The 14,076-nt window shown below is 35.6% G+C and overlaps 1 protein-coding gene across 1 annotated transcript in view; it reads right to left on the bottom strand.

Annotated features, from left to right (window-relative positions):
• Nucleotides 1-14,076, bottom strand: part of LYST (lysosomal trafficking regulator) — a 160,521-nt gene that overhangs the window by 65,456 nt on the left and 80,989 nt on the right. The window contains exons 31-38 of the mRNA XM_073793649.1: nt 10,339-10,515; nt 9,693-9,769; nt 9,369-9,557; nt 7,357-7,502; nt 7,170-7,266; nt 5,938-5,999; nt 4,208-4,263; nt 1,992-2,144 (exon numbers count right to left, since the gene is read on the bottom strand). Of these exons, the coding sequence (XP_073649750.1) occupies nt 1,992-2,144; nt 4,208-4,263; nt 5,938-5,999; nt 7,170-7,266; nt 7,357-7,502; nt 9,369-9,557; nt 9,693-9,769; nt 10,339-10,515 (957 nt within the window). The remainder of the gene's footprint in view (nt 1-1,991; nt 2,145-4,207; nt 4,264-5,937; nt 6,000-7,169; nt 7,267-7,356; nt 7,503-9,368; nt 9,558-9,692; nt 9,770-10,338; nt 10,516-14,076) is intronic.

Genomic DNA, 14,076 nt, shown 5'->3' with positions numbered 1-14,076 from the left:
GAAAAGAATTTATGACAGTTTGCATACTAACCTCAGCAAGAAAAAGGAAACATTTATTCATTCAACAAATATTTATTGAGCACCTATATACCAGCACGTTTAAGGTGTTAAAGCTGAAGCACTTAACAAAACAAAGTCCTTACAGTCTACTGGGGAGACACTGTTGGATGCGTTTAAGTGCTGTGAAAAAAATAGAGCAAAGCAAAGGAGATAAGGGATGCTTGGGGGTGGCAGTGAGGCAGGGGTTGCTGTTTTATTTAGAGTAATCAGGGAAGTCTCTCTGATAAGAAGACATTTGACCAGGGAACCTGAAAAAAGTAAGGGAGTCAGTAATGTAGTTCTAAGAGGAAAAGCATTCCAGGCAGCATTCTAGGGAGCAGTAAGTGCCAAGGCCCTGAGGCATCAGTGTGTCTGCTATAGTCAAGGCAAACAGGGTCTCCACAGATGGATTAGAGAGAGTGAAGGATAGAATGGTAGAAGATAAGGTCAGAGAGATAAGGAAGTGCCAGATTATTCAACACTGTAAGGTCTCTGCCTTTAATAGAGTGACACAGAAAGTGGTCGGAGGGTTTTGAGCAGAGGAATGGCACGACCTGACACACTTTAGCTGCTGTGTTGAGAGCAGTCTGAAAGAAGAGGGAGTATGGAAGCAGGGAGGCCAGTTAGGAGGCTAGTGTAATGATTTATGCAAGAGATGACTGGCTTGGACCAGGATGGTAGCAGTGGAAGCAGTCAGATTCTGGATGTATTCTGAGGGGTGAGCTAACAGAACTTACTGATAGAGTAGATGTAGTAGATGAAAGAATAAGAGGAGTCGAGGATAATCCCCAGGTTTCTGACCTGGCCAATCAGAAACACTGGAGTCACCATTTACTGAGATGGGGAAAACTGCAAAGAGATTTTGCGGGGGAGATTAGAAGTTCAGTTTTGTCCGTGTAAAATTTGAGATGCCAATTAGACTTCCAAGTGGAGATGCCAAGTAGAAACTTAAATATTTGAGTGGGCATCCAGGGAAGAGGTTTGGGTGGTGATATAAATATGTAAGTCATTATAACACAGATAGTATTTAAAGTCACAAGATGGGATGAGAAGAGAAGAGGTCTGGAGGGTGAGCCCTGGGAATTCCCTAGCGTTCCAGTGTAGGACTCGGCGCTTTCACTGCCATGGCCTGGATTCAATTCCTGGATGTTCAATCCCTGGTCCGGGAACTAAGATCCTGAGAACCGTGCACTGCGGCCAAAAAATTTAAAAAATAAAAAATAAAATGAAGAGTGAGCGCCGAGATGCCCAGAGGAAGCATCTGCAAACAAGACTGAGGAGGAATGGCTGGTGAGCTAAAAGGAGAACTAAGAAAGTGATAACTCAGAAGCCCAGTGAGGAAGGTTTTTTTTTTTTTTTCCTTTCTTTAAAGAAAGAGAGAATAATCAGCTGTGTCAAAGGCTGCTGAGGAGTCAAGTAAGATGAAGACTAAGAAATATGACCATAGGGTTTAGCAACACGGAGGTCACTGGTGATGCTAACCAGAGAAGTTACAGGAGGAGTGGTGAGACGAAGATCTGACTGGAGCGTTTCCAAAGAGAACCGGAGGGGAGGAATTGGAAGCAGCAAGCATTCACAGTTTCTTCCAAGAGGTTTTCTATAAAGGCTAGCAGACACATAGCAGCTGAAAGGATGTGGCGGTCAGAAAAGGGTTCGTCAAAAATGGAATCTACTATCAAGGTTAAACTACTTTCAGGTTGGTTATACATTCGTTCATTTGCCTTTTACAGATACTGTCACTCTGGGGAATGAGAATTTAATACAGTTTTGGAGGACAAAAGTAATCCTAATATAACTAAGTATTTAATCAGTACTAAGAAACAAGGCAATTTTTATTTGATTTCAGAAACAAAGTTTAAATAAGTTAAAACTTCATTTAATCAGTATGAGTGTAGTTACACTGATCCATGATCGCTTTGAAAAAGTACATGTATTAATAAAGGCGAATCTACCTTGGTGTTATCAAATGCCAACAGGAGAGTTCTGCCATTTGTTAAAAAGATTTCTACTGCATTATCTCTCAGTTGCCACCAGCGCTTGTGAACTTCTTTAATTTCTTCATATGTCCAGGAAAATGATGCTGGTTCCAATTCTCCCTGAAGGCTCTAAAGACAAAGGAAATAACATGAAAGTAATTTGCTCTACATAATTTTAGATTGTTAAAAACTATCAAAATGCAATAGAAAGTCTTCCTTTTGTGGCAAAATGGCAGGTAAGATTCTCTGAAAATCCTCCCACTACTAAACCCTTCAAAATGCTGGATTAAAAAATCTAAGGAAAAGAATTTAAATAGACTTCGTTTAAACTTTTTTAGTAGGCTGTATTTTTTAGAGCAGTTTTAGGTTTATAGAATCGAGCAGTAGCATGGCGCTCCATGCTTCCCCGCACTCAGTTTCCCTACTGTGAACACCTTGTTCTCACGTGGTGCATGTGCTACAACTGATGAGCCACTATTGAATAGGTTATTCTTAACTAAAGTCCATAGTTTAATCTTGGTGTTGTATAGTTCAATGGGTTTTGACAAATGTTTAATGACATGTATCCACCATTACAGTATCATACAGACTAGTCTCACTGCCCTAAAATTCCCTTCTGTTCCATCTGGCAGCCACTGATCTTTTTATTGTCTCCACTGTTTTCCTTTTTCCAGAATGTCATATGGTTGGAATCATACAGTATGTAGACCTCTCAGACCGATTTCTTTTACTAAGCAAATATTCTTTTACATGTATAGTTGAGCTTGCAAGAAAGTAAGGGAAATGAAATCTCCAGGAGTCAAAAATAAAGAGAAATTTGAAAAACAGCTGTAAGGAGGAAGTGACACTTTGGCCTGCTCTATGTGTGCTTTACTACTGTACTGGGTCCCAACCCATTTCTAGAAGTAGAGACAGGAAATATATTACAAAGAAAATAAAATATTTTAACGAACACGTAATATTCTCATTCTTAAAACCAAAATCCTCCCTGTTTAGCTTTGACATTCAACATGAATTCAAGTTAATAAACATTAATTAAGCATCTACAGGCAAGGTGCTCTGCTAAGTGCTCTGCATAAAATACATCTATGTATGATAAAAAGGGGGGACGAGATATTTGCACCCACTTTTAAAAGGCAAGATAGCAAATGTCATACAGGAAGTAAGAAAAAAATGCTACAAAAGGACAGAGAAAAGAGGAAGGCTTCAATCTATTAAAAAGCAAGGGTCTAAAAAAAAAAAAAAAAAGCAAGGGTCTTTTTCAAGTTTTAAAGGTGGAATATGTAACCTTTTGGATCCAGAAAAAAAGCTGGTTCATGTATCAACTATTAAATTCTTTGGTTGCTGAAAAGATGCATCTTGAAAAATAACATAACTATATTTTTACTAGCTGGGATAAATACTGTAGTAATTCCTATATGAATGATGAAATAATGCCTACTCAATTTTCGGGGGCTATATTAAATTAATTATTTTTTAACATGATTTGCTTTACAACCAAATTTTATGTTTTCACTCATTGATTTCTTTGAATCAAATATGTATTCACCATAAAACCATACATAATCTTATTTACTTACATCCTTAGCAGTTTGTAGCTTTAGAAGTTCTGAAACAAAGAGCCTTACTTCTCCTGTTACAGGGCTCTCAAAACAATATTTTAATGGCATGTAAATGAATTCAAATAGATAAAATGCTTTTCTGTACAAAAATGTGAATTGAGTCTTTTTTGTTATTTTTTGATTGATATCAGCATTTCCAGAAGAATAAAAATCATGACTACTAAGCTATGTGAATATCAGGATTACTTAAGTTATTCAATTAGACAATATTTTTCTTTCTTTTTGAAGGCAAATATACATGATAGGAAACTGGGAGTGGCAGGGAATTTGTTGCTACTGAGGACAGTAGTGAGAAATCGAGTGGACATACACAGAAATAACAGGAGCACTTCAGAATATGACTCATAATACTCAGGGCTCTGCGAATCAGACCATGAACCAGAGGGGATGGCATGGTCTTCTTTTTAAAATTATCTTTAAAAAAAAATTGGAATTCAGACAAATTTACACAGAGTGCGACAATTAATGAACTCTAACAGTTCTTTCTACAAGCTCTCTGGTTGTATTAAATTTATACATTTTGGGAATTTGTCTAGATTCATACAAATGCAAACTTAAGCCTCTACTCACGGAACTTTCAACTGCGTCAGAAGCGTTATCTTCCACAAAATACATTCCACATTTACCTGCAGAAAATAATCGGTATGAGTTTAAAAATGTATATGCACTATTACCTTATATGGTTAAAGGCATGCCTCTGGAGTCAGTTGGACTGAATTTGAATCCCAGAACCCAGAACGAGCTAATACTCAATAAATATTTTTGAAGCGCATCCATGAGATCTTCGGCAAGTTGCTTAACCTCTTTGTACTTTAGCCTCATTATAAAAAGAAGAGGGAGGACTCTATTTCACAGGGTTACTGTGGGAATTAAATTAGAATATATGTAAAATGTTTATTAACAGTGTCTGCCACTTCATGCTAAAAGGTTTAGGCTATTAATTATTACCAGTATTCTTCTTAGGTTACTAGCATATTACTTTGCTTTATTTTGTCATACATTAACTGAAGTCAAGTTATCAACTAAATTTTCTAGCAAAAGAGGAACGCTTAATTATTTTGCTGACTTAAACACTCAATAGGGCAGAAAAGGCCTTACAAGATACTTCCCCAATTTTTCCTGCTTGATAGGCTGTTGTTAATGCATGTCCCTACGTCATGTATCCAAACAGTAGAAACTTCCCTGGGGCTCTGCAGTGGGTGCTGGTCACCTTGAGCACTGGCACGGCTGGCTCGGAGAAAGGCACCATCTCCATCCTTGTGACCATGGCGCTCAGCCCTGGCAAGCTCGAAACTCTGCCTGTCAGGCCTTCGGGGCTATAGCTTTAGCCAACTGCAGCGACTCTCAAATTTGAGGGTGCATCAGAATCTCTGCAGGGTTCATAAAAATGCAGATCGCTGGGCCTCACCCACAGAGTTTCAGATTCAGCAGGTCTGGGCTGGGGCCTGAGAATGCGTATTTCTTAGAAGTTCCTATGAGATGCTGACGCTCCTGATTCGGGGACCGCGCTTTGAGAACAACTGGCCCACAGCGTACAAATTGGTTCTTTAAGGGAATAGAGACTAGAGTGATAAAACCTTATTCCTCCACGTCTTGAGGAAAAAGTTTCTCACCAAATGTAACTATCCCTGGATCAACAGTCTTGGCCTTTCTCTCAGAAGTACAATAGAGAATATAAATTATGAACAATCTCAAGGTGGATATATTTCATATGCATAGGGGTATCTGTTAAAACAGTAGGCTTATAAGTATACCAATAATTCTTTACTTTAAAAATAAAAATTGATATATAATAAAAGGAATGATCAAATATAAAAATGTATACTCATGAAGAAAGTCAATTTTATAAAAATTAAAGGGCTTCCCTGGTGGCGCAGTGGTTGAGAGTCCGCCTGCCGATGCAGGGGACATGGGTTCGTGCCCGGTCTGGGAAGATCCCACATGCCCCGCGGCTGGGCCCGTGAGCCATGGCCGCTGAGCCTGCGCGTCCGGAGCCTGTGCTCCGCAACGGGAGAGGCCACAACAGTGAGAGGCCCGCGTACCCCCCCCAAAAAAAAAAAAAAAAAAAAAAATTAAAATGCTGTTCATGTGCTTTTCAGAGAATAAGACCGTCATTTTTCACATTCATGAGTCATCTACATTATATACAATGTTAAGGCAAAATAACCTATAAGAAAGAGGTTATTTGTTATAGAAAGTTCATCTCATTTAATGGTAGTGTGTCAAAACAATGCTTCAAATTATCTAAGAATAAAATAGGCAGGGTGAATATGTGTAAAAATCTGCAAAATGGGACTTACCTAACAACAATTCACCAGCTGTCTCTCTAGACGGTGCAACGCTGATACATCTTCGATTCACTCTGTCAAAACATATTTAAAATTACTATGATTAAATGTTTTGACCAATTTCAGAGAGTAAAAGCTTTATTTTATCTTATCATAGAAGATTTCAGCAACGCAGACTAGAGTTTCAAAAGCATAAAACATCTTGTTAAAATCTCATTTATTGAGATTTGAAAAGATCTCATTTATTGACATTATAATAGAGGAGAAAATAGCAGAAACTTTTAGAAAAGGTGAATAATCCCAACACTCTTATGCAGAATACAGGGATTCCATTATTTAAAAGAGATTTCAATATTTTACATTTTCCAGTAAATAAGCAAACATTGGTTCATGGCTCTGATACTTCAAACACAGAAAAGAAGCTTAGCATTCTAGGAAAAAGGGGGGATTCAGAGTCAGAAAAGTTCCTCTATTCTTTTTTTTTTTTTGCGGTACACGGGCCTCTCACTGTTGTGGCCCCTCCCGTTGCGGAGCACAGGCTCCAGACGCGCAGGCTCAGCGGCCATGGCTCATGGGCCCAGCCGCTCCGCGGCATGTGGGATCCTCCCGGACAGGGGCACAAACCCGCGTCCCCTGCATCGGCAGGCGGACTCTCAACCACTGCGCCACCAGGGAAGCCCTCCTCTATTCTTTAGTCAAGTCACTTACCTTTTTTGAGTCTCGCAGTTTTTCATCTATACGATGGGCATCATAACAACCTCGACCACAACAATAATGATAATACTATCAATAGTTACCATACTGACCCACTGAATAGTGCTATGACTTATCCTCCTCATGTAACAGATGAGGAAACTGAGACAGACAGAGGCTAAGATCAGATGGCTAGTAAGAGGAGGAACTAGGATTTGAACCTTTAATCAATACGCTAGATTGCCTCTTGAGATGCCACCAGCAGCGCTATCTATTTCACAGAGTTGTTGGAAAAATCAACTACAAAAATATATGTATGCAACCAAGGGCCAGAGCATGATGACTGAAGTCCAATGAATCCTCCCTAACAAAAATGTCTGTTCTTTTTGGATTCTGGCCATTCAGCTTTGTCTTCTCTTTGAGCCATATTTAGGATCTTTCCCCAAACCACGGCATTATCTAAAATAAATATTACATAAGCACAACAATAGACTATTAAAGTCTTTAACACCTTCAACAAAAGAGAAAATGTCTTATGGATTCAAATTTACCTTATAGACTCACTTGCAGCTTTGTCCTTTACAGTAGAAGAGAAAGAAGAATGAGTTTTGTCTTCAAATAGGTAAGAGAGTGGTGGTTTGACCACATCTGCTGAGGAAAAAAGGACATTATTATCTTTGTGTAATGCGCATAGTTAATCTGCTATATTTACATGTTGAGTCAAGAAGCCACTATCACCTTCTGATTTTTGTCTATCCCTAAGGAGATACTTATTTGGAATAGTTAGGTAACATCTCTGTAAGCGCCTTCTCTCTCGATTTGGCCCTTCTGTTGGATCCAACTGCCATGAAGTTGGATAGTAGATGGGGTCATACCAGACTGCTCTGCAAGTGAAAAGAAAAGATTTTAAGTGGCAACCTGAAGTATTTGTAGTTTAAAAAAAAATCATTATAGAAATTGAATAAATAAATCAAAATGTATCTATTCAATTGAAAAATCCCAACCAGTTATATAATTAGACTAGGATATGCATACACATTGTATAAAAGAATAACATTTAAAAAAAAAAGTTTCCTCTGCTCCGGAGTCCCACTGACCCTGCCTCAAGGCAAGCTCTGCTACCAATTTCTTGTATCTATTAAATTTTTAAAAAGATAGAGCATGACTACTATGTATGCTTTAGCAATATATTAGACTTAGTATGGTTAACTAAAGAAAAAAATCAATTTTCCAAATTAATTTTCTTCATTTCCCATTTTGTCTATTATCTAATAAAACAAATAAAATGAGTTCACTTTTGTAGTAATCACATTTCTTAAAATGTTTTAAAGTAAATTAATATTTTAAATGAAAGGAAACAGAACCATATTAAATACATTTTTAGAAATAGATAAGAGAAAAAAAATTACCCTTAATCCCACTACCCCAAACATACCAAAATACTGGTAGTGATTACTTTCTTTCAGTTTTTAAAATTGCAGTTAAAATTATTATGTATACACATTTCTATATCCCGCCTTCTTTCACTGAACACAGTATAGTCTTTATTATTACCATTTTAAGTGGCTAACGTTATATTGAGTGGATGCATAATAATGTATTTAACTCTATTACTATTATTATATATTTAAGTTGTTTCCAATTCATTCACTAACATAAATAATGCAGAGATGAAAACCTTTATGCTTATTGCTTTTCCATATTTTGAATATTTTCCTTAGGACAGAATCACTAAAACAGGGTAACTGGAACTAGAAATAAAATGTTTGTAGGGTTCCTGACACATGTCAAAGTGTACAATGCCACCAAACCTCTGACCAAGGGCTAAGATACATTTCTTCCTGCTGTGGAGATTAGCACCTAAAAATAATTTTTTTTTGTACCATAAAAGGTAAAATACGGTATCTAAAGGTTTTAAATCAGCTTCTAGCAATAGTCAATATTGTCCCATCTGTTTATTAATTCTATTTGTCTTATGTGAAGAGTATATTCATGTCTTTTGCTTATTCAAACTTTTGGGATCTTGATATTTTATTTTCAAATCTTTATGCATTTTTAAAACCATAAAAATGTTAACTGTGAAATACTTGCTGAAAATAAACTTTGATGTTTCGTTGTGGTTGTGCTTGTTAAATACACTGGAAAATATGAAAGGTCAAAGCCATTAATTTCTTCTTTGTACTTTCTTCAATTGTGTTTGATCTTAAGAAAGTTATCTGTCCATCACCATTGATAAATATCCTATCTTCTTCTACTTTGTAAACTTTTAGAGTTTCATTCATTTGTTCACCTGGAATTTGCTTTAGTGCATAATGATTAGTGTATAATGTTTAGTGCCTCAAAGTCATAATACTAATCAGTTATTTTAATCAAATTCAGAGAATAATACTTTAATTTCCCTCTTTTCCTTATTTGTGATGCATTTTTTTAACTGTGTTATTAAAATCTTAACTAGAAAAAGGTCTATTTCCCAACTATCCTGTTTCAGTGATTTCTCTATTCTTTTGCAAAGATCATATTTTAAAATGAAAGCCACTATATAGATTTTTCTCTCTGGAAGAGCTAATGCCCCTCCCTCTCATTATTTTTTCTCTCCCTAAAAATTAAAAAAAAATATTCTCATAGGATTATTCTTCAAGATGAAATAAATCACAAATGAGTAAACAAAAAATATTTAAACTAATGCGATAATGTTATGAATCTTTACTCTGGAGTGAAAATAACATCAATATATAAAAATTCATGCCTACCTATCATGCGTCAGTTGTTGAATAAGCTCCTGCCAGTGTCTGCTGGCACTCAGATCCACTTTATACATTCCTCTGATGTGCTGGATCACCTTTTTTCTCTCAATTCCTTGGGAAAGAGACACTGCCTGGGTGATATCCGCAGCTATTTTAGATATATCCTTTGATTTTGAATCAAGACGCTGAAAGAGACTAAACAAACAAGATGCCCATAAGTTAAGCATATGCGGAACATTAAATGTATATCAAAACATGATACTTTAAAAGTATATGTGAAATCTAATGGGTTCCTAAAAGACACAGCTTTTAGAACACATAAAATCCTACCTTTGCTGATTATTATTAACTGTTTTCTGCCAGTTGGCTTTATTCACATGTTCTTCAGTTTCATATTTCTTTTGTTCCTAAAAGATTTGGATAATAATATATTATATAAAATTTATTATTTACCATTTAACACTGGCACAGAGCTCAACAAACTAAATTTAAAACAAAGTTAACAAAGGAAAAAAATATTGTCCCCACGAGACCAAAATATTAAAATACATTAACCACTTAAATAATGCTATAACTCCCCTTTGTTTCCACACAATTTGGGTCACAGAAATTAGGGTGGAATAGTTAACTAGGGTTGCCAAACCCGATGGGTGTGCATAGTTGCTTGCTTCCTTATTTTGCCTTTTCATTAAAGAACCCAGAACTTAAGGTCGATGATTCAACTTGCTTGTCACTACTAAAATCTTTCCTTCCCTGAAAGCTAATGACAATGGATAAGCAAGACCACAGAGAATTAAATGCTCCTTAAAACAGGCCTATTTGTTCTCTCATAGTAAAAAAGCAATATAAAATAAAAAAAAAAAAATCAAATTCATTATCAATGGTACTCTATAACAACAAAAAAAACCTTTCATTCTTCAGTTATATTCAATCGGATATCCTAAGAAAATTGTTTCTTATGCTTTCACTGACTCACCTCTTTAATCACTTTAATAAGGTCTGATTTTGTCGATGCACTGGGGGGGATGCACTTATGACCACATAACTTTAAAGCATTCATAAGCAGCTCTGCTGTGTCTAGTTCTTCTTCAGTCAATTCGTCTTCGTGATTATGTATCAACTCTGACAAATACAAAACTAACTTGGCTCCATGCTTTAAAAAAAAGTAACAATTTTTTTAATTAAAATTTTTTAAAGTCATAAAGAATTTTTATTTCTTACATTAAAATTATTTAACAGTAAATTAAATTACACTGCTAGATTTATTTGGTTGGATCTGGTTTAAATAAATCAGCTAAAAAACACATTTTGGAAACAACTGAAGAAACTGTCAAACGATTATGTGTTGGGTATATGATGACATTACAGTACATGCTAATTTTGTTAGGTATAACAATGTTGTTACGGTTACATAAAAAATGTCTTTTGAAAAATGTCATGATTACTATAATTTACTTTAAAATACTTCAGAAAAAAGAAATGATGTTAATATGATAAAAATTATTAACAATTGTTAGATCTATGTGACGGTCATATGGTATTCATACAGTATTCACTAGTCTCCATTTTCCTTAGTATGTTTGAAAATTTTCATTGTAAAAGGTAAAAAAAAAAAGAGAAAGAGAGGAAAAGGAAGGAAGAAAAGAAGGAAAGAAGGAAGGAAGGAAGGAGAGGGGAGGGAGGAAGAAAAGAGGAAGGAAAGCAAAGAAGGAAGGAAAAGAAGGAAAGAAGGAAAAAAGCAAGCACACAACCTTTTGGGGAAAGAATTTTGGAGAGGATTTGCTAAAGGAATACAGAAAATAAGCCTGGGATAAAGAAAAATAATTCTTAGTTCTTCTCATAGAACTGAACTGGAAGGAGAACTTTCCTTTAAACCTTAAGGTAAGAGGATTATGATGCATGATTATTCTTTCTCCTTTAATTTCTGCCTGGGAGAATAAACATTGGAGAAAATTCCAGAACAAAAATGTATCTTTGGATCTGTTTGTAAGCATTCACTATTCCCTAGGGAGAACAAAAGGTGAAAAACTCTAAACCAATAATACATCATCACTCAGTTCTGTGCATGTCTAGAGAAGGGTTGGTTTAGGCCAATCTTCTATGAACAGACCCTAAAAAGAAAATTAGAGTGTTACTTAAGGTAATGACAATGGTCCTTCCAAGTGTAAACCTAAACCAAACTTTGATTCATGATTTTTTAAGTGGCCCTTTCATGCCATAGATATTACACCTGATGGTTATGTGTACACTATGTATATTTAGACATTAATTTTGCCAACAAGTGAAACATGCATAATTTTACTTTTTAAAAAATTTACATTGATACAAGTATCACTGCATTTGGCTTTATGATATTTTAAACTGTGAATAGTCAACAAATGGATTTGGAAACTATTACATTTTGGGTGATATTTAAATTAACACGCTGAATCACATCATGTCATTTCGCAAAAGCATAAGATGAACATATGCAATGATGAAAATAGCAAAGCTCATTTTAATGCAACATTTTAAATTAGTCAGGAGACAGCTGCTACCTGACCAAAAGAGAAAAATGAACAGATGCTCTGCAAGTAAAAGGCCTGAAGAGTTGGCAAATAAAGAGAAATGGTAAATGACTAGAATACTTTCATATGTGTGTCTTAAAGGCAATGTTCTTGATAGAACTCTAAAAAATTTCAGTTTAGTATTCAGTGACATTTAAAAATCATCTTGAGAAACTAGCAGAAATGTTTTTATTCATTCTGAATATCCAAAGAAACACATGATTTTTCTAGACACTGAAGTTGTTTCTAATATCTCATTTTAACATCCTCTGATCAATCATTTATTGGCTGCAGTTCCTGGGACTAGAAAAGGTGCTATTGGAGACACACACACGCGGAGTCTTGTTTTCAGCTCTCAGAAAACTGATTTAAGGAATCGAATCTATTAAACACAAATCCTAAGAAAATAATAAAATGTTAAAATGTGTAAAAATAAAAGTTTCAATGAAGTTTCAAGAAGGAAGAGTTCTGAGTGGACTAAAGAAAGGAAGGAAGGCTTTGAAGGTGGTACCACGTGATGTGGGTACGTGCCTAAATGGACAGGACGGGCATATAGACAGACAAAGGGGAGGAGAGACAGAGTGGTGTGCTGAGTGGACACCATGAATAAAGCAGCTTGTCAGTAGGACTACAGGGATGTGAAGCGGTTATAAGAGAAAAGATGGGACTATGTTGAATAAAGGAGGAGCCACAGAGTAGAGAATTAACCAGACTCAAGTTGTAACAGTAGAAGAGAAGCTTGGGGCTTTAAAATCCACGCAGAATTAAAAAAAAAAAAATCAGGCAGATTACAAATGGAACACAGCTTGTAGGAAGCTGTAAAAAGAAGAGCTCTCCATACTGCTGCAGAACGATCGCTAGGATACACTGTTAGTTGAAGAAAGTAGAGTGAGAAGGATGCGTATGGTTCACTATCTTTCTTTGTATTAAGAAGTGAGGGAGATAATATATACGTGTGTGTGTGTGTGTCACAGATTTGCTTATATGTCCAAAAGAAATTTAAAAACCTGTAGGTAAGGATGGTTACCTACAGGGAAAGGGAAAGAACGAGGGAAGGATATAGAGATAAAAGCTAGAACCTCTTTGAATGTGCTATGCTTCACAATTTTGATTTTGGAATCAGGCAGACATTTTATGTAATTAAAAACAAAATTAAACAAATAAATATTCAGTGGAATCTCTAAAAACAGAAAGCAAATTGAAGGAAAAAAAAGAACCTAACTAGTTACTTGATGCCAAGTTGGTGGCATAACCAAATAGAGAAAATTATTTTAAATGCTTTTACGATACACTATTTTTGTGGTACACACATAATGGTATCCTAAGGACAGAAGAACCACCAAGAAATCTTAAACTGCATTCAGTAGATTTGTTATAAGTGACAATGTTGTCATCTTATTTTGAAAATGTTTTAAAGATAGATAAAACAAATAAGTAATTATGGTAATGTCATCAGAAATTAAGCTTATCAACATTAATAAAAAGAAATATAAACATAAAATCCAAGAAAATCATGAATTCATGATTTATTTTTCTTCCTAAAAAAATACACAATTCTTAGCTTTGTTCACTAAAAAGGCTGAGAAGAAATGACAACCCAATAGAAATAAACGTACCTAGTCCCTAGCTTTATAGTCTCTAAATACTATTATCTCATTACAAGGAAATAGGGGCTTCTTGGGGGAAGAGTTTGGCTCCAGGCCCAGGGAAGGAAATGTACAAGATGAGCCTGGGACATTCTTCTGCTCCAGAATGGAAGGAAGTTAATCATATTAACTTGTTAAAAATTAAAAAGGCCATGTTAAAAGGATAAAACAACTTGAATCTACAGAGGTGTTAATCTGAACAGGTGTGAAACTACTTAGTAAATTTATTAAAAAGTACCTGAGTTCATGACAAGACCTCAAAAATAAAAACAAATACAAAAATTAAAGGTTGCCAGGGCACCAACTTATTACTCTAAAAACAAACAGAGGAAAGAAGCAAGCATTTACCTTGCCTTTCCTACACAGACTATATTTCAGGGTAGCCAAAGAACTGATAAGGGAATACTCTTCCCAATAGAAGAATCAGAGCTAACAGATGCTGGTGGAATGAGAAATGTAGAGAAATCACTATTTTGCAGCTCCTAATCAAAAAATGGATCCTGGCAGCTGTATGGCTGCTAA

The sequence above is a fragment of the Tursiops truncatus genome, chromosome 16 (assembly GCF_011762595.2).
Source record: "Tursiops truncatus isolate mTurTru1 chromosome 16, mTurTru1.mat.Y, whole genome shotgun sequence".
In the NCBI taxonomy this organism is placed as follows: domain Eukaryota; kingdom Metazoa; phylum Chordata; class Mammalia; order Artiodactyla; family Delphinidae; genus Tursiops; species Tursiops truncatus.
This window is presented reverse-complemented; position numbering and strand designations above follow the sequence as displayed.